The sequence below is a fragment of the Equus quagga genome, chromosome 16 (assembly GCF_021613505.1).
Source record: "Equus quagga isolate Etosha38 chromosome 16, UCLA_HA_Equagga_1.0, whole genome shotgun sequence".
NCBI classification, from domain to species: domain Eukaryota; kingdom Metazoa; phylum Chordata; class Mammalia; order Perissodactyla; family Equidae; genus Equus; species Equus quagga.
The window spans coordinates 37,332,836-37,354,244 of NC_060282.1; the positions used below are offsets into that span (position 1 = coordinate 37,332,836).

Sequence of the window (21,409 nt, forward strand, 5' to 3'; positions counted from 1 at the left end):
CAGGTTCTCCATTCATAGCAGTAATGACACCAATGTTCCCATGTTCCAACAACAGGCTTCTCTAGGGCTTGAAGGGTGGCCATAGTGAAACAGCATATAGAAATAGCTACCATTTATTGAGCACTTAATGTGTACTCTGTACTGACAAGATGTCCACCCTTGGAAACTGGATGCTGACAGCAGAGCTGTACTTAAGGATCCCTGGCATCATACCTAAACTGCTGTCTCCTCCTAAGAGAAACCCTTATGACCAGATTTATTGAGTGCTTACTTTGCACCAAGTGCTGTACAAGGCACTGCCATATGTATTATTTAATTCTCAGAATAACTCAGTGAGCTAAGTTGGGATTATCCCCTTTACACGGGAAACTGAGGTTAATTAGTAGAGGACAAACACTATGAGAGCAACTGTGACACCCCGTTGTTAAATCCATGGAATCCATGGGGATGTTTTACCCAGCTTAGTAAGAGACTTCTCCGGCATTTGATGCTGTCAACCATTTCTTCCTTCTCAGAACTCCCTCTGCTTCCTCCCCTATTTTTGTGGGCTGCTTCTCCCTCTGACCACTCCTGAAATGCTGGTGTTTCCTGGGGTTCCATTTCTAGCGTATTTCCTCTACATATTCTCTGAAATCAATTACCTAGATCCTTTTCAAAAGGTCCAGTATCTCTTACTGCCTTCTGGACATCTTCCCAGGTTACTCACAGACATCTTAAACTCAACCTTTCCCCCAATCAGACTCATCTTTTCTCTCTCGTGCCCATCCTAGGGTTCTTCCTCCTGGGATCCCTATCCTGGTAAATGGGACTTCCCCCCCCCCCCCCCACCCCGATTGACAACCTGTAATCTTGAAATTATCTCTGACTTTTCTCTCTTTCCCTGCGTGTTTAATTGCTGAGGAAGACCCGTCCATTCCAGAACCCTGCTGTCTCTCAGAACTCTCCCTTTGTCTTCACCCTCACAGCTTGTCTCAACATTGCCTGCCTGGATGAAATCCAGTAGCCTCCTAACCCTTCTCCCTGCTCCACTCTTTGCCCCTTGGGGTCGGATAAAATACATCATATGATTTCAGTCCTTTTAAACTTATGGGAATTTGTTTTATGGCCCCAAATTTGGTCTCTCTTGGTAAATGTTCCATGTGTACTTGTAAAGAATGTGTATTCTGCCACTATTAGTGGAGTGTTCTGTAAATGTCAATTACGTCAAGCAGTTGATAGTGTTCAAATCTCCTATATCCTTATATATTTTCTCTCTTTTGTTCTATCAGTTATTGAGAGAAGAGGAACATTATGACAGTCAAATATAACTGGATTTGTCTGTTTCTTTGAGTTTTCTCAGTTTTTCCCCTCTTTTCCTGCCTTCTTTTGATTAACTATTTTATGATTCCATTCATTTGCACCATTGTTTTTTGGTTTTTAGCTATACCTATTTTATTTATTCATGGTTACTTTAGAGTTTTTAATACACATCTTTAATTTATTGCAGTCTACTTTAGAAAATTATACCACTTCACAAAAAGTGTCAAAACCTTACAACAGTGTTTTTCTATTTGCCCTTTCTGTCTTTTGTGATATTTGTTGCCATACTTTGTTTCTACATATATATAAGCCTCATGTTACATTATAAGTATTTTTACTTTAAATAGTTAATTATTTTCTAACTTTTTATTTTGATATAATTGCAGATCCACTTGCAGTTGTAAAAAATGGTACAGAAATCCTGTGTACTCTTTTCCCACTTTCTCTAATTGTTACATCTTGCAAAAACTGTAATATAATATCACCACCAGCAAGAGTCACATTTCCATCACCACAAGGACCCCTTGTGCTTGCTTTTTATAGCTAAACCCACTTTCTCCTGCCCCACCCATCCTTAACTCCTTGCAACCGCTAATCTGTTTGCCGTTTCTGCAATTGTGTCATTTCAGGAATGTTATATAAAACTTTTGGAGGTGATGGGTCTATTTATTACCTCTATTGTGGTGATGGTTTCATGGATGTATCCAAACTCTTCAAATTGTATACATCAAATATGTGCAGTTTTTTGTATATCAATTATGCCTCAATAAAACTTTTAAGAAAACCAGAAACACACGTAAAACAAGATTGTGTATTGATCAGTTGATGAAAATGTTGTGACTAGAGTTTTAAAGGAACTTAACCCTGTATTTCCCTTGGGGAAATGATTCCGTATTCAGTAATGCAGTGTTTATGGTGATTTTATAGACCATGACTACTGTGAATAATAAGAATCAACCATATTTAGGAGATAAAAATGTAAATAAAAGCAAAGAATTAATTACCTTAATTAATTAGTTACATAAATAGAATCATACTGTATGTAACCATTTGGAATTGGCTTTTCTTTGCTGAGCATAATTCTTTGGAAATTCATCCAGATTGTTGTGTGTATCAGTAGTTTGTTTCTTTTTATTGCTAAGCAGTATTCCACGGTATGGAATAGCCAAAATATGTGTAACCATTCACTCAGTGAAAGATTTCCGGTTGTTTCCAGTTTTTCAGCTATTATGAATAAAGCTCCTATAAATATTCATATGTAGATTTTTTAATACAAATCCTTATTTCTCTGGGATAAATGCCCACGAGTGTCGTTGCTGGGTCATATGGAAGCACATGTTTATTAAGAAACTGCCAAACTGTTTTCAAGAGTGGCTGTACCAGTTTACATTCTCACCAGTGACACTTGAGTGACCCAGTTTCTCTGCATCCTCGTCAGCATTTGGCGTGGTCGCTATTTTTTATTTTAGTCATTCTGATAAGTCTATAATGGTATTTCATGGTGATTTTAATTTGCATTTCCCTCGTGGCTAATGATGTTGACTATCTTTTCATGTGCTTATTTCCCATCTGTATATCTTCTTTGGTGAAATGTCTTTTCATATCTTTTGCCCATTTTCTAATGGATCACTTTCTTATTGTTGAGTTTTGAGAATACTTAATATATTCTAGATACTAGTCCTTTGTTGGATATGTGGTTTGCAAATATTTTCTCTCGCTCTGTGGTTTTTCATCCTCTTAACAGGGTCTTTTGCAGAGCAAAAGTTTTTAATTTTGATGAAGTCTTAATTCATCCATTTTCCTTTTATAGATGTGCGATAATGTTAAGTCTAAGCGTTCTTTACCAAACCTTTATCCTGAAGAAATTTTCTAAGGGTTTTTTCCTAAGAGTCTCTAGTTATATGTTATACATTTAAGTCTCTGATGCATTTTGAGTTAATTTTCATATATGATGTGAAACTTAGAACAAGGTTCCATTTTTTGGCTGTGGAGTCCAATTACTCCAGCACCATTTGTTGAAAAGGCACTTTTTCCTCAATTGAATTGCTTTTGCACGTTTGTGGCATATCAGTTGGGCATATTTGTATGGATCTATTTCTGTATTCTCTCTTCTGTTCCACTGATCTATGTATCTGTCCCTCCGCCAATACGACACAATCATTTTCTTCCTTTGTAACAGCTTTATGGAGATATAATTCACATACCATACAATTCACCCATATAAAGTGCCCAATTTAATGACATTTACTATATTCACAGAGTTATGCAACCATCACCATGATCAATTTTAGAATACTTTCATCACCCAAAAAGAAGCCCCATGCCCTTTAGCTGTCACCTCCCTATTCTCCCATTCCCACTAGCTCTAAGAAACCACTAATTTGCTTTCTGTCTCTATAGATTTGCCTATTCTGAACATTTCATATTAATGGAATCTTGTGTGGTCTTTGTGACTGGCTTCTTTTACTTAGCATAGTATTTCCAAGGTTCATCCTTGTTGTAGCATGTATCAGTAATTTATTCCTTTTCATAGTCAAGTAATATTCCATTGTGTGGATATATCAAAATTTGTTTATCCATTTATTCAGTGATGGACATTTGGGTTGTTTCTACCTTTTAGCTGTTAGGAATTATACTGCCGTGAACATTCGTATACAAGTTTTTGTGTGGACATAGGTTTTCATTTCTCTTGGGTAAATATCTGGGAGTGGAATTGCTGGTAACTCTACTATAGTGGTAACTCTATTCAACTTTGTGAGGAACTTCTGGGCTATTTTCCAAAGTGTCTGCTCCTTTTTGCATCTCCATCAGCAGTGTGTGAGGTTTCTGATTTCTCCACATCCTTGCCAGTACTTGTTATTATCTGATTGTTAAAAAAAGTTACAGCCATCCTAGTGGATGTGAAGTGGTATTTCATTGTGGTTTTATTTATTTCAGTATTTTTTCTCTCTGTACTTCATTTTGGGTAGTTTCTGTTGCTATGGTTTCAAGTTCATCAGTCTTTTCTTCTGTTGTGTCTAATATGTTGTGTCTTCCATCCAGTGTATTTTTATTTCTAGTATTGCATTATTCATCTCTAGAAGTTCCATTTTGGTCCATCATCTCTGTCATTTCTGGGTCTGTTTCTATTGATTATTTTTCTCCTGTTTGCACAGCATGATTTTCTCCTCCTTTGCATACCAGGTAACTTTTTATGATATGCTGAACATTGTGAATTTTACATTGTTGAATACTATTCTTTTAAAGAGTAGTAGACTTTGTTCTGGCATGCAATTAAGTTACTTGGGATTGGTTTTAATTCTTTAGGCTTGCTTTCAAGCTTTCTTAAGGCAGGTCTTTAGTGTTAATTTAGTCCTTTACTCATTAGATGCCATTCTTAGGACTCTCCCAATGTCTTGTTTATAATGGTCTCTCTACTCTGGTTGATAGAAACACAGGCCTTTTCTGGCCTGGTTTGTGAGCTCCTGGAAGTGTTCAACCTACTGCTTTTTAGTGGTTCTTTCCCCAGCCTCACATGCACAGATCGTTATTCAGCCAAAGATTTGAAAGGAGCTGTCTGAAGCTTTCTCTGTATAAAGCCCTCACCTTTAGTCTTCTGCTCCACAAATTCTAACCTCAACTTCTTCAGACTTTTATCTCTTTCTCCTCAACTCAGCAAGTCCTCTGGGCTCCGTTTGGGATCCCCCCTCTATGCTGCATCCTGGAAACTCCTCCAGGCAGTAAGCTGGGTAATTGTAGGACTCACCTCATTTGTTTTCCTTCTCTCTGGGCTGACAATCATCTGTTTCATGTCTGAAAGCAACTGTTTCCCTTTTTGTTTTTTACATGGATGCTGTGAGACCAGTATTTCTAAAATATAAATCTAATTGTGTTATTATCCAGCTTTTAAAATCTTTTAATGAATGCCTATTTCCCTCAAGATAAAGTCTAGACTCCTTAACTTAGCTTATAGAACCTGTAACAGTTAGGGCTCTTTGGTGGCAAGCAATAGAAACCAACACTTCTGGCTCTAGTGAAAAAAGGGATTTTTTTGGAGGGATATGGAATAACCCACTTATTTAAAGGAAAAGCTGAAGCAGAGGCTTAGGAAGTTCAGGAACCAGAGGAGCTCAAGGTTTCTAGGAAACAGGAATTCTTTTTCAGGATTTGTTCCTTCAGTCTCCCTGCTCTGGAATCACATGAGAGAGACAGAGAGTGTTTGTCCCCTTGGCCTGAGCTTGGGTTTGCATCCTCCCCCAGGGCAGAGTTCCCTGATAGTCTTGCCTAGGTAGCCACAGTGGAAGAGGGAGGGTTTTCCCAAGGGAATTTGGACTCCATTACTAGGAGAACAAGGGATAGGTGCTGTATAGCAAAACCACAGGTGTTCCTACCAGGCTTTCAGGACCTGGCCCCACCCTGCTTCTCTAAGCCTCTCCTCTCACCACTCCGCGTGCCTTGCAGCCTGTGCTACACTCCATCCCTTGCCACATCTCCAACATGTCGGGTTCCCTCATGCCTCAGTGCCTTTGCGCTTGTTATTTCTTTTACCAGGAACCACTTGTCACCTCCTCCCCCTAGTCAACCCCCCAAAAAAAACCCACAAGACCACCACAACAAACTTGGCTAGTTTCTTCTTCTGCTCAGGCACCCGCTCCAGGAAGCCTCCCTTTACCTTCCTCGTCTGGGTTAGGTGCCCATCCTGTTTACTTCCATAGACCTGTGTTTGCTTCCCTTACAACACTTAATATAGCAAACTCTGGTGATTACTTTTATGACTCCTCATAGACTGATAGCTTCTTGGGAATAGGGACAGTCTGACTTGTTTTGATATTTTGCCCAGCACATAATAGCCACTTGAATTTCTGTTGAGTATCGAATAATATCTTTTCCTCTATAGGGGACTCTGCTGGATATGGATGGGCCCCAGCGAACTCTCAACCAGAACTTAGAGCTCAGAGTTCAGTATAGCAAGGATAGTCGCTCGCAGTGGTTTGTTATTTACACCAAACAGGTGAGTTCTCAGGGAAGAGCATGAAAACCTTCTGTGCTGAAATCTGTCTTGCTGCTGGGGTGGACAAAGTGCATTCCGCTGACCCAGGCAGAGCAGGGCACTTGAGTATGCTATGCATTCTCCTTTTGGCCTATAATAGCTCTTATTTTTTTTGTTTTCTGTTTCATTTCATTTTACTAGTCACTATGGCCTTCGTATCAGTTAGAAATGAATTTAGTTACCACATAACAGAAGACTCAACTAACAGTGGCTTGGACCAGGGGCTAGATCAGGGGTCGGTTAACTTTTTCTCAAAGGGCCAGATAGAAAACATTTTAGGTTTTGAGGTCGACACGGTCTCTGTCACAACTGCTCACCTCCATTGTAGCACAAAAGCAGCCACAGACAATACGTAAACAGGTGGGTACAGCTGTGCTCCAATAAAACTTTATTTATAAAAACAGGTTAGGTGCTAGATTTGTTTGCCAACCCCTTTGGCAATACAGGTTTTTATCATCTCACTTAGTAAGAATATTGGAGATGATTGGCATCCCAATCATTGTCTTGATCTTTTCCAAGCAGATAAAAGCTATTTCTTTTATCTGGAAAGGAAAAGCTTTATCCTAGAAGCTTCCCAGTAGACTTTCCATTATGTCTCATTGGCCAGAACTGGGTCACATGACCACTCCTATCTGCAAGGGAGTCTGGGAATCAAGTATTTAGCAAAGAGGATCAGGATTCATGATCAGCTTAGAGTGAGCATGAGTCTTTGCCTGGAGCTGGGCACTTTGTCATCCCAAACAAAATCAGGGTTCTGTTAGGAGGGAGGAAAGGATGTTGGGTAGCAAACTATCCACAGCTGCCACAGGCTTACAACTGAAATTGGAATAAAAATCCTAAAAAAATCTAATTTTCTAAAACCAAATTCAATTGAAAAATTCTTTTTACTGAACTAACTTAAGCTATTTCAAATTGGAATCAAAACTACAAATGTTCTAAAATGAAATAAAAATAACAGTAATATTTGCATCAATGTTACATTCAACTTGAGTCCCTGGTGATCATATTAAGTTCCATGGATATTCTGGTTTCAGGGACCAAAGCTCCCTTTCAAATCTCTACTTCTAGGACAGTTATGATCATGAGATAATAGATATCAGAGTCCCCTGAAAAAGACGAAGTACGAAACCAAAATCCTAGGTTAAAGAAAGGGCTCCTCAGCTTCAGCTTAAATAGGAAACATCCTTAGGGAAGTGGTCAGCTGGTTTGCTGAAGCAAGATTTGCAGTCACTTGGAGAGACACAGAGAGATTTTGGCATTGAACCCCCTAGCCCTCAATGCTAAGTGCAGTAGTTAAATTTTATTATGGTCTTTTAATCTAGTCTGTAGCAAATGAGTTTAAGCCACTATAGAGAGGTGCAATAAATGTTCTCTTAAAGGATTCCTAGTAAAGTCTTATTTCCTTTGGAGTGTGGGTTTATTGACATGCACCCAAGTGTACTTCTGTAAAAGGCAGAAATGTGGCTTGTGTGCCTTGCAAATACAAATGAGGGTTTGGGTCTAAATCTTTTCTAGGCTCTTTAAACAGAAGCTTAGTCCCTTTATAGTTAATAAACCTTGCCTGGTTTGTAGCAGAATCTTAACCTACATATCTATGTACGTTGTATAGGCATATGGAGTCAGTCTGCACCTTGTGAGATACCATTAAACCTCCTTCCGAGTTGCATCAGCTCAGGGTTTGTTGTCTATTTCAGACCCTGGTTTGTGTAGTTTACCCATATGCACAGATAAACAGGGTTAGTTCTTAGCAAAACCAGGGAGGCAAAGTTCGTCTTCATGTATAAACCACACATCTATTACTCTTTTCCTTATTAGGGGCAGCACCTCTCTTCTCTCTTCCCTTAAATAAAATGAATTCCTATCATGCTTCACAGTCCTGCAGGACTTTGAGATGTAGCCCACTCTCCGTCTAATTCTACTGTCTCTGTCCTATTCTCCAAGGGTTTTCTACTTTGGCTGCCACCCCAGTCTGGTTCTCTCTCTCTCTCCGCTCCTCCTCTCCATCATCCACCCCAGTGCAGTGACCATCCTTGAGCACAAACTTAGACCAAGGTCCTATAGCCTCAAGTTTTCGGCTTCAGTTGTCTCCAATCTTAGTGGGGCTGGAAGAAGAAAGAGCAAGCCAAGAATTGAGAACAGGACAAGAGAGAAAAAGGATTCATGGGAAAGGAGCAAATCCCATAGATTTCCCTATGGGAAATCATAGAGAATCTCAAATTTGGCAAATTGGGATGAAGATCCTGGAACAAGAAAGCCATTTTTGTGTAGCACACATTTATGTGTGTCTTGGCACTAACAAAGATGAGCCAACAATAAGCCACAGGTGATGTTGGGGGCAACTGTCAGTCTTGAATGATTAAAGATACCAGAAAAATAAGAAAGTGAAGAAAAACAACTAATTTTTTTAGTTCCATAGAAGTCATAAGGTGCTAATATATTCTTTCAAACAGACAGATTACTATTTATGCCTAATGATAGGTCTCTCAATAATTATGCTTACAATTAAATATGATTGACCATCATCAGTTTATTTGGTTACAATAAGCAGTTTTTATTATTTTGTGCTCTTAAAATATGAGCTGCTTATATAGTGATAGAAAAAAATGGAATGTGAGGACTTTTTGTTGTTGTTTTGGGGTTTTTTTCAGGAAGATTATCCCTGAGCTAACATCCACTGCCAATCCTCCTCTTTTTGCTGAGGAAGACTGGCCCTGGGCTAACATCTGTGCCCATCTTCCTGTATTTCATATGTGGGATGCCTGCCACAGCATGTCTTGATAAGTGGTGCTAGATTCGTGCTGGGATCCCAACCAGCAAACCCCAGGTCGCCGAAGCAGAGCCCACCAGCTTAACCACAACGCCACTGAGCCAGCCCCAAGGGGGTAGTTTTAAGAGGGAAACAGATTAGTAATGAAATCCTGGCCATTTTTCATCTTTCTTTTAAAAATTTACCATAAATATATTCCTGTAATTGAGAAAATTTATGGTTACATGCTAATTACATCTTATGCAAATTTATGGAAATTAAAGAAGAAATCTAAATACTTGACAGTGTACTGTTGGAGAGAGAGCAGAGCTCAAAATCTGCTTTGTGGTGTAAGGAGGGGAAGGAAGATAATGAAGATCTCTTCAGCTGAGAGCGTTCTTTATTTCTGGATTTCTTAGGCTTTCTTGCTGAGCAGCTGCTTGAAAAAGATGATCTCAGAAAAGATGGTAAAGCTAGTTGCAGAGAATCCAGAAATGGTAAGTGCTGCAATCTATGTATGTTTTTCACTTTAAATTCCCAAAATTCCTACCAGCAGCTGACACTAAACTACACTGATGAATTCCCTGGGCCTGCAAGTCTGGGCCTCAGGTGAGGAATCCTGCCTCCCTGCCTACCCCAGGAGTGAGCTCCTCTGCCCTTGAGCTCAGTCTAGAATTCAAGCCGTTTTTCCACTGGGAAGTTGTCCTTGGATTGCTGAGCACTCTCTAACCCTCTACTCTGTATCCTTGTTTTTCTGCATTACCCCCAATGGAGGATTCTGGATTTACCATAAAAGCTTCTGGATTTGTCATAAAGTCAGGATCTTGAGAGGTCTTTAACACAGCAACAATGATCTTAAATAAGCTTTACAGTTTTGCCTCCAGAAAGAACTTGCAGCCTCTTGATACTTCGACTGTGCCAAATTAAAATGCCTTTAGCTATTGGGAGAAGCCATTGATTAAAAGAAGCTCTCGGGCAGCCTGGTAGCATAGTGTTAGGTTCTGCACACTTTACTTTGGCAGCCTGGGTTCATGAGTTTGGACCCCAGGCGTTGACCTTCACTGCTCGTCAAGCCATGCTGTGGCAGGCGTCCCACATACAAAATAGAGGAAGATGGGTACAGATGTTAACTCAGGGCCACTCTTCCTCAAACGAAGAGAGGAAGATTGGCAACAGGTGTTAGCTGAGGGCCAGTCTTCCTTACCAAAAAAGAATGAAAGTCTCAAGGCTATCATTTTTCTCAATGTGAAATTAAACTTTGTTTTTCTAGTCTGCATCTTCAGTAAAGGCCAGTAACTCATTGAAAGAATTGATGGCAGGCTATATAAAAGAGTTACTGAGATTTTTTCTTTTCTTTTTTTTTTTTGAGGAAGATTATCCCTGAGCTAACTGCTGCCAATCCTGCTCTTTTTGCTGAAGAAGACTGGCCCTGAGCTAACATCCATGCCCATCTTCCTCTACTTTATATGTGGGACGCCTACCACAGCATGGCTTGCCAAGAGGTGCCATGTCCGCACCCAGGATCCAAACCGGCAAATCCCAGGCCACCAAAGCAGAACATGCACACTTAACCACTGCACCACCAGGCTTGCCCCCGTTACTGAGATTTTAAACTTTTCTACTTGCCATCATCATGATATCAGCATGTCCCAAATGAGACAGTACAGTTTGATTTTTTTAAATGATTACAAATACTAATGCCTGGTTGACATTTATAAACATAATGCAGAATATTACACTGATCTTTAAAAAATACAAGAGAAAACATTTGGAAACTTTCTCTAATGTTTTCATTTAAATTTAGTCCTTTGTAAGAGGATAGATGACATCTCTAACATTGATTTTTACTTGATTTTGCAGCTTTTTACCAAGAAAATAGTTGCATTTCTCTTTCTTCTAGAACTGAAAATATTTTCCCAGGGAAAAGAAAATTCTTTGGTGTTCCAACAATTCAAAATGTACTAGAGAGTAGCCAAATCAAAGCAATAAAAGAATCAAGGATGCTCTTTTTAAAAGAGTAATAAAATCTAACCTCTTAGGCAGCATGGAGCCCCTTAGGCTCCAATTATTATATGTAGAAGAAGAAGAAGAAGAAGAAGAAAGAGAAAAGTAATTAACTGAAGTAGCCTCATGAAAAGGGAGAAGAGCCCTCAAATGTGTTGAATAAAATGTAAGCTACTTGATGCAGGAAATGCTTGGACAATGAATAGCTAAAGGGTTTGCTCAGTGTTAGGCGAAGGTGCTGATTTATTTAAAGTTTTCAAGAAAAACAACCACACTAACTACATTTCTTATATTTGCAGACAAATTGAAATCTATAGTTTATCCCTGTGGCTGGTACCAAAATCAGCATGTTAGCCAGTACTTGTATTGCTTTATCCAAACACATTACAAGTTTTATTTCCACAAACTCTTTATTTTATTTCTTTACTTATTTTGGTTCTTGAAAAGACAAGTTAAGACCCTTGAAAACTCCGTTTTCAAGAGGATGTTGTAGGGACGGTCACATTTCAGTCAGGAATTTCATCTACAAACCTCTGGGTACCCTAGAAGGTAAAAAACAGACAGACCAGCTGTTTGAACTTCAGCTGAGATCTGGGCCTCCTCACAAAGTAAAGTTGACTAGAAGAAGTCATCTTGTGGAGCTTAAAGTGCCCTGTAAATGTATGACTGTGACCTTCACTCATTTTCTAGGTAAACACATAAAGGCTGAGCTGATGTCGCTTATAGGCTTATATGGGCCAAGATACAGAGGTCTCTATTTTGCTAGGCAGAATAGATTTCAAGATTTTATAATCATGAAGAATCTGGGGAGGGGGAGAGAAAGTGAGGAAACTGTAACCAAATGAGCCCCATAAATAAAGCAGATGGCCCCTAGAAGCAGATTAAATAGTATGGTTTATGCTAGTTATAAGGAAGGAGTGAAAGAAAACATTTATCTCTCACTTAATAAGCTTGGTTAGCTTTAGGCAATCCTTTCAAAGGTAGGAGTTAGGGAGCCGGCCCCCTGGCAGAGTGGTTAAGTTCATGTATCCTGCAATGGTGGTCTGGAGTTCGCCAGTTTGGATCCTGGGTGCGGACCTAGTACCACTCATCAAGCCATGCTGTGGCAGCATCCCACACAGAAGAACTAGAATGAGTTACATCTAGGATATACAACTATGTACTGGGGCTCTGCGGAGAAGAAGGAAAAAGAGGAAGATTGGCAACAGATGTTGGCTCAGGACCAGTCTTCCTCACCAAAAAGCATACCTTTAATAGAACAAAAAAGGTAGAAGTTAAACCGTTAATGAAGAGATCATTAAAATTTGAAGTCAAACAAGTGTACTAAAGGAAAACGTAAACACACAACAGAAAAATCATGTTAAATTTTTAAAGGCAGTATTAACTGCAAACCAGAAGAGGAAAAAAAGTGTAACATGCTACTTAGAGCTATACTCCTACACAAAAGCCTAAATTAGTTTTGTTAGTAATTGCTACTTTTAACTAGTAAAGTGTATTAGTTAGGAGTAGATTTGGCTGCATATAACAAAAACAAAACAAGACAAAAATAAGTGTCTTAGACAAAATAGAAGTTTGTTTCTTTCTCATCTAAAAGAAGCCCAGAGGTAAGCAGTCTAGGGCTGGGATGATGGCTCCATGATGTCACCAGAGATCTTTCACCTCTGCCATCTTCATCGTGTGGCTTTTACCTCATGCCCAAGATGGCTGCTGGAGCTCCAGTCATTACATCCACATTCTAGGCAGCAAGTATGAACAAAGTATGAAGAAGGGATCACGCCTTTTTTCTTTAAGGAGGGGTCTCAGAAGTCCCACATGGAATTTCTGCTTACAGCTCATTGGCCAAAAGTTAATCACACAACAGGTCCACATCTAGCTGCAAGGGAGTCTGGTAAATATATTCTTTTTGCAGGGTATGTTATCTCTTCAAATAAATTTGGATATTATTACTAAGAAGGGCAGAATGGATAATGGAGTAGGCTACCAGCAATCTGTGCCATGTAAAGAAATCTAAAAGATATCAAAAAAAAGAAAGCAGATGTATTTTATGTAGTAAATGTGTCCCTAAGGAATTTCTGAAAGTGTATCATTTTGTTATTATTTTGTATATTGAACCGTAATCTGAATGCATGAGAAGTATCAGGAATATGCTGGTGAATAATTTTCTGAATTGAAAAACACTTTGTATTTTTAATACTCCATACCTAGTTTTCTGTTGTTTGTTTTTTTCTGCTTTTTCTCCCCAAATCCCCCCAGTACATAGTTGCATATTTCATTTGTGGGTCCTTCTAGTTGTGGCATGTGGGACACTGCCTCGGCATGGCCTGATGAGTGCTGCCGTATCCATACCCAGGATCTGAACCGGTGAACCCTGGGCTGCCTAAATGGAGTGCGTGAACTTAACCACTCGGCCACAGGGCTGGCCCCAACTCCATACCTAGTATGATTGTTTTATTAGTTTGTATATTGTTTCCTTAGGTTTACTTAAAATTGGGTCTGAATCTGTAAATTGGTTTTCTGAAAAATGGCAAAGAACAAGAAGGCTTCCTGATTGTGGCCTGACTCATGCCTCTCACCCCCATCCCCAACCACCATCACCATCTGTATTTTTCTCTCCACTCCTCTTTCACTTTGGGTAAGATTAGACTATGTAAAAGGCCACTGGGCTCAGAGATGGGAGCTTTTGAAGTGTGTTCCTGTTACGTGGTGAGGAGAGGACACACCGCGGCAGTGCTATGTATGGTCCCAGGAACGTCAGCCTTTGAGTTGCTGGTTCAGTTCAGAAAACAGAAGTACAGACATATTACAGCCGTCACCAGAATGGCCTGAGCATAGCGGGAGGACAGACTTTGAGAGAGCCAGGGGGAAATTACTGTGCAGGAAGAAATGGTTAGATTATTAACAGAAACTACTCGACTGATGAAAGAGAGAGTGCAGGAATACTGCCTTATGAAAAAGGATTAGCTTTTCCCCCAACTTTATTCCCTCTGGTATATAAAATATTTAAAGCCTTATTGAAATAAGCCAAACAGATTGTATCAGAAATTGCTTAACATTTATAGTGGGTTCTATTTTATTTATTTTGACATAGGGAGGGGGAGGGAAAGGAGACTAGGAGAGAGAAAAATTCCAAGACTTTTCCTCCAATGTCTGTATTTCATTGCACAATACTTATAAACTATAATGTATTATAATATTACAATATAATAATAACTATATGTAAATATAATTCTCTGTAAACAATTATTTAAAATAATAATAGCAAAATACGTAAGACATCGGCGCATTAATTTTTCATTTACCGCGACTTAACTGACTTTTTAAAATTATTTAGATAGATCTCAAATATATGAACTTTTCTATTAAGAATACTAACCTAAGAACCTAAGGGAAGTCCTATGCATACTTTAAAGCAATATATTTTACAACAAAATTATGTTAAACGTAGTTCAAAGATAATGCTCTGTTGCAGTGTCATATGATTTATCCCTCTTATTTGAAATGTCCCACTCTATATTCTCATGAATAATAAGCCATAGTAAACAACTTAATTAATTCACCCCTTCATTCTCTCATTTACCAATGCCTACATTTACCATTCAATGGCTAGAAACTGAGGCTCCAGCATCAAGGGGTTTATTTGCTGGAGGAGAAAGGCAATTAGCAGAGACATTTACAGTTACTGAGTGGTAAGAGAAATGCACATAGTGCATGGTTGTTAATAGTAGTTATTTTCCTATGAGAAGTCTAAGAACCTTTCTCCCAAATGCTCCCTAGGTCACCTTTACAGGGTGTGCCTGACACACTCTTTGCCTCTCCACATTCACTCTCCACTCTCCTGTACCCTGCCCTGTGCCCTGGAGACTGACTTTTGTGTGCTGCGACCTTGCCCTCTGACCTCCAGCCTTTGACCAGGCTCACTGATGGGGAAACTCAGCAAAATTGGAGGGTGGGAGAAAAGTGAGATTGGGGCATTTATTTCTCCAACTCTGCCCCTGCTGGGTCTCTGTGGCTGGCACAGCCCTGTATGGAGGGCCACCCTCCTGTAGGTGGCCTCTCCTCCCTGCAGCTACCACTTCTCTCATTCCATTACCAGCTGCTACCCTTGTCCCTTGCGGCCTAGAGGTGGTAAGAATTACCCCCACCCCTCCCAGCCCCTACTGCTAGCCCCTGGGGGCTCCAGCATCCATTCATGGATTCACTTTAATCCTACCTACACTTCCATTAAATAGTTCCTTTAAAAAGTCCTCCTCAGTTACCCCGGGAGTGCGCCATCTGTTTTCTGCCGGGACCCTGACTGTTGTAAAGTTCACCTTATGTACATGAGGTACATTCAAGTCTCTTGAACTTCCGTTTGATTCTTCACTTGATTAATGATGCCTTTTCATTAATGAAAGCGCCATTTGGCTTTGATTCAGCAGATGGATTGGAGCTCCGTGGATTATTTAAGGATTTAGGAGTTCATTTCATTCTGTGTGAAGTCTTTTTCAAAGCTGTGTTAAATCACAAAATCCATAGGCAACCACCAGTGTTAAACATTAAGCTTCCCTTCACTTTTGGGGACTCAGTTTCTGTAACACTGAGACTCTTGCAAATGAAGGGGGACTGTGCAGATGACAAGCAGGTGTACCTGCCGCCTGGCAGCCTTCGGGACCATTAAGAGGATTATTGTGGGAGGGAAATGTGCTAGTTAAACAGATTATTTGTGTGCTTGCTTCTCCAGGTTGTGCTGACTGACATTTTACTAATCCATTTAGCAGATTGAAGTTCCGGAACAAGCCAAAAGTAAAAAGTACCACATTCAACAAAGCCAGGTCTGTGAGTAAAATTATGTAATTGATACATTATAATTTTGATAAACTTTCCTTTTTTCCCCTTTAAGTAACCAAAGTCATTCTACTTTCAAGAATAAGCCAGAATTCTCTTTCTCAGAAGCTCCTCCGTGTTGGTTGGGCCAATTGGAAGACCATCAGAGAAGTGTAGTATTTTTTTTTTTTTTTCAACTGTAGCACCAATAGGGCTGGGAGAAATGCTCCCCTGAATTTTTACATAGAAAATTTCCAAGAACACAAAATTCTTCAGTGATTTTCTTCTACACCCTGTGCAATTTTGGAAAATCCTCTTTCTGGTTTGTCTATTTTAGTGTCACGGATTTTCTGCAGTGAACTCTGTACAAGACAACTTTTAAGTTGATGAAATACTTTTTCGAGCATTTAGGTTGAGCATTTAGGTGCAGATAACAAAAACAGTAAAAATCATAATAGCATATTGACATTCAGTATTGCCAGGCACTGATCTAAGCACTTTTATGTGGATTAACACATTTACCCTCACCATAAACATATGAAACAGTTGAGGAAACTGGGGCACAGAGAGGTTAAGTGATGTGCCAGGTTGCACAGTCATCAGTGGTGGAAGGAAGCAGGCAGTCTGACTCCAGAGCCGTGCCCTTGACTACCTTTGCTAACTCTTCCTTGCTAGGCTCAAATCCCAGTGGAGGTGAGTGAAACAAAGGTGTCCTCTAAGTAGCATTTGAATGAAATTTGTTATTCGTCCAGCTTCTGTCACAGGGTCTGCTGTGTATATAAAGGTCCTTAGCATTATGGGGGGGAAGACAAATCCTCTATCCTCTAGATCTTTTGGGCTGGTCTATGAATTGAATTGACATGAGACCGAATAAGAGGAGAAAAACAAAGCTTTATAACATGTATACATGGGAGAAACCCAGGAAAGCTGAGTAACTGGCTAAAATGGCGGAGGCTGTTTCCTTGGATACCATCTTCAGCTAAAGGCAGAGGAGGGTGCTGGGGTGGTGGTTTGGGACTTCAAAGAGGAGGAAGGCAATTCACCTGGAAATGGAAAAGCAAATGTTTGGTAGATAAGAATGGGCTTAGCAAGGACCCTCACATCTAGGATACCAGGTTATCTATGGTGATGTCCTGTCCTGGGAAGAAGCCTTTATTTTACATTTCTTTTAAGCATTTGGGGAAAGGTCAAAGTTTCTTTCAGAGTCTTTTGTTCTTAAAAATAAGGCAATGCAAAGAGACACATTTTGAGGTGACCAATTCTGATGTCCCATGGTATATAAACACAATATTTATAAATATGTAAGCATGTAAGGGCGTTTCTGAGTGGATAAGCTCAGAAAAAAAATTAAAAATAGAGTAAATGCAAAACTTTCCATCTTTCATAATAACAGCATTTCTGGCTGCTTAGATCAGAGACAGGAGATGAGAACTCTACCATTTAATGGCTCTGGGTCTTCAGGCAGATCAAAAAACTAAGTGTGTATAAGGGACTCCTGGGGTGCTTATTAAAATGCAGATTCCTAGGGGCTTGGCCCCCTGGCCGAGTGATTAATTTTGGCACTCCGCTTCGGCTGCCCGAGTTCATGGGTTCAGATCCCAGGTGCAGACCTATACCACTCGTCAGCCATGCTGTGGTAGTGACCCACATACAAAATAGAGGAAGATTGGCACAGATGTTAGCTCAGGGCTAATCTTCCTTAAGCAATAAAAGAGGAGGATTCTCAACAGATGTTAGTTTAGGGCACATCTACCACAGCAAAAAATAAATGCAGATTCCTGGGCCTCACCCCCAAAAGATTGATCCAGTAGATCTGAGTTGGAGGTCCTGAATCGGTACTTATAACAAGCACCCCAATGGCAAACACTGCACCAAGCTTCAATTTCTTTTCCTGTAAAATGTAGGTAGTAATCAATCCATTCAGACGGATCCATTTCAGCAACATGATGATGGCATAGAGCTGTGGTTCTCAACCTTGGCTGCACGTTGGAATCACCTGGGGAGCACTGAAAACTAATGATGGCTGGGGCCTGGCAACAGAATTTTTAGAACTCCCCAGGTAGTCTAATGTACAGCCAGCACTGGAACTATTTCCTAGAACTGTGGTTCTCAAAGTGTGGTCTCTAGACCAGCAGCATCAGCATCTCTTGGGAACTTAATAGAAATTCACATTCTCAGGCCACAAACCAGAAACTCAGAAACTCTAGAGGTAGGGGCCAGCAACCTGTGTTTAGGAAGTCCTCCAGGTGAGTCTGATGCATGTCCAAGTTTGAGAGCCCTGTCCTAGAACAACAGACAACACAAGACACAGTTCAGCTGCGATCTACAGTGATGCTAATTCAGCTGTCCTCTCGGATGAGCAGCAAGGCAAAACCAGGCAAACCTCCCTCATGCTCTGCAGGACCGGCTTGTCAGAAATGGGCCTGGTGTCCAGTTAGATTGAATTCCAACTTATTTTAGTAAGCCTTTATATAGAGCTTATCCTGAGCCAGGCACTGTTATAATTGCTTTCCATATATAACTCATTTAATCCTCATAACAGCCCAGGTATTATTATTATCCTTGGTTTACAGCCAAGGGAACTGAAAACACAGAAAGGTTAACTAACTTGCCCAGGGTCACACAGCTAGTAAACGACAGAGCCAGTATCTAAACCCAAGCAGTCTTTATTTGTTGTTTAACAAAGTTCATTTCTTCCTTTAACCACTTTGCCGTAGGGCCTCTCTATCAAGACAAATCCCTCGTAAAAAAATTTTTTTAGCTGATCTGCCCATTGAGATGCCCCACCTTTATTTCACCAGAGCCAAAGCCCACTCTCCGTGGCCTGTCTTTGAGATTTCATAAATACCAAAAGCCACTTATTCACTCACTGAGGGTTTGTAGCAATCATAACCATTAAAAATATTTTAGAATACCTATAATACTTGTTAAAAATTTGTATTTGTGTGGAGTGGGCACTAAAGATTTTGGGTAAAATTGAAAGTCCCATGGCTTTCAGAGAGAGGAAAAGGACAAGAGTGGCCAAGTTCAAGTGTGACCTGGAACAGTGCTCTGGACATGTCTACCTCGGCACACCAGCAGGGGGCGCTCTCCCCATAACAGATGTACACCTCCCCCAAAATGAAGATTCTACAGGATAAGGCCATTTAAAATAATCGTTGCTTAAACAAATATAACTTTCTGTTGCCTTTTTAATAGTAACATCCTTGACTTTTTTATTGTTGTTGTCATTATGGAAATTAGTTCCTCTTGAATGCATTTCTGACCCCTCTGTTTACTTCACAACAGAAAGACTATTCTAGTTTTCTACCAAGAAAAAGCAAGATCAAAGTAGAGAAAGTTGACTGTGTTTTTGGGACCATAAAGGAAGAAGATCTTTGAAGAGAAAGTCAGCGTCCTCCAAGGCTGTCCCTACACTGAAAGAGCCTGAGGGTTGAAAGTGGGCTTCCTACCATCAGTGGAAGAAATTTGACCTCTTCCCATTTTTTTCACATTAAGATGGACCATATTCATCTAGACTACTTCAAGAGAACTCTGTTAATCTCAAGATTAAAAAGAAATACAAACCAAAGTTACATAGTTTGTTTTTAGTGATTCATAAATGACAATTGGCAAATCCAAATCAATTAGTATGAAGCTCATTCTTTTGTATTTTCCTAAAGTAGATGTTTGCCTAGCTTCATGAAGTTTTTTATATGTTCTAGTATTACATGACTGAAAGGCTTAGTATAAAACACTATAAATCCATTTGGGGTTAAGTTCTGAAGATCTGATGACTCATCAGCTGAGGAGAATGTGGCTCTGTCTAGAAAATGAAATCATCGAAAGAGAAATCTGGGCTTCACTGATCCATCGACAGCACCAGAGCAAGAAGGTGAAGAACTGCTGATTTGTTTCCCTGTGTAATTCGGAGCCTGTCAATGTGGATGTACTAAAAGAAATAGGCTGCTCATTCTGTTTCTCCCCTCTTCTGATTGTATTCTGTCTTTAAAATACTGAATTCAGCTCAATAACCATCATACTATTTTGAATATTTTTATTTTGGAAAGCAAAGGGGCCCTGCACTTGATATCAGAGACACTATGTCTCTGAGCTTTAAAAATATGTATACTTTTTCACTAGATTATTCCTTATCCAGTTTCAGTTTATCATGATAATTAATGTAATTATATATAGAATTAAGGCGTCATAAGGGAGAGGGACAGAAGAATCTATGTAATGTAATTAGATAAAGTGCAATATTCTAATGTTCTTTTCTAACTGGGTTGTGTAACTAATTATAAATATGAAATATATTCTACTGAATACAGAATTTACTGATGAAAATTCTGTGAATAATCTTTTTGAAGTGTAGAATCTATTAAAGCCCTATAATATTTATAAAGCAATGCCTCTAGCCATAACTTCTGGTGCCATAAAGTTTTAAATTTATATTTTAGGCTGTAGTAGAAAATTTTGGCAGCGGGGAATCATAAGCATCCCAAATCATCTGTAGTGAGTGTATTAATGGATTAAGAATGCATTTTCAGATTAAAATGGAAGCTTATCTGCTATTTTGCCAACTTAAGAATGGTCGAGGTCTATTTCTTTTTAATAGCAAACACCTACACTGTGTAAAGGACTATTGTAGACACAAGAATGCAAAGAGATTTTGTATTTGGGGTAAGAAGATGCGTATTATTAGGTTGAACCATATGCAGTTGCTGTCATCTAGGTAAAAAATAGTTGAATGTTGTCAGTTCGATATATTTCAACCAGATACATAAGGGCTAGTAGTCCCAGACAGCATGTAGTACGTGTCCAATGTGTAGTGTGGACCTGTGTGTCAGAGGAAGTTGTGGGGTCCGGTCAGGAAGGCCCGAGGGGAAGAGGGACTTTGAAGAAAGAGGAACTCTCTGAAGAAAGAGTAGAGCCAAGAGGGGACAGAGATGGGGGCAGCTGAAAGGAAAGGATAGACACTGATGGGAGAATGGGAACAGTGTTTGGGAAAGGATGAGCACACCCACCCTGTGTTAGCAAAGGTTTAAGTTAAGGAAGCAGTTAGGAGAGAAAGCTGAGGGAAGAGGGATCAGTATATATGTGTATACAAATGCAGCATCCCTATAATATAAGCAGAGCAGTTTGTCCTTTATATGAGGATGGCAAAAACAGAAGCATTGTATTTATTAGTTTTTTCCCAAGACATTGAGATTATCATCAATATCAGAATAGGAGAAAAAAAATACACGTGATGAAGTACATTACACAGTATATACCAAAGGAACTGGGATAGTAGAAAACAAAATTCAAAACTTACTTTGTAAAATGACATACTTCTTACCCCTTAGAGAAGAAGGGGTAATGAGCCCCTTTGGGGATTACTAAGCCTATCTTGATCTAGAAGGAGTTTGGAGGTTTGAATCACTTCTGCATCAACACACTTCATCATTGGGTAAAAAATCTGAACTCCAACTGCTAGAGTGGCCTTCCCTGCTGCAGGCCTTGGGAGAAGATCCCTCATCACTTCTGGGGGTGATGACCTCACTCTT

At 39.7% G+C, this 21,409-nt stretch overlaps 1 protein-coding gene across 2 annotated transcripts in view; it reads left to right on the top strand.

The window, feature by feature from the left end:
- Positions 1 to 20,434, top strand: part of SNX31 (sorting nexin 31) — a 66,653-nt gene extending 46,219 nt beyond the window's left edge. For both annotated transcript variants that reach the window (XM_046642298.1, XM_046642297.1), the window contains 4 exons: positions 6,176 to 6,289; positions 9,494 to 9,571; positions 15,833 to 15,889; positions 19,170 to 20,434. In XM_046642298.1, coding sequence (XP_046498254.1) covers positions 6,176 to 6,289; positions 9,494 to 9,571; positions 15,833 to 15,889; positions 19,170 to 19,262 — 342 coding nt within the window. In that variant the 3' untranslated portion in view covers positions 19,263 to 20,434. The remainder of the gene's footprint in view (positions 1 to 6,175; positions 6,290 to 9,493; positions 9,572 to 15,832; positions 15,890 to 19,169) is intronic.
- The last annotated feature ends 975 nt before the right edge of the window (positions 20,435 to 21,409 follow it).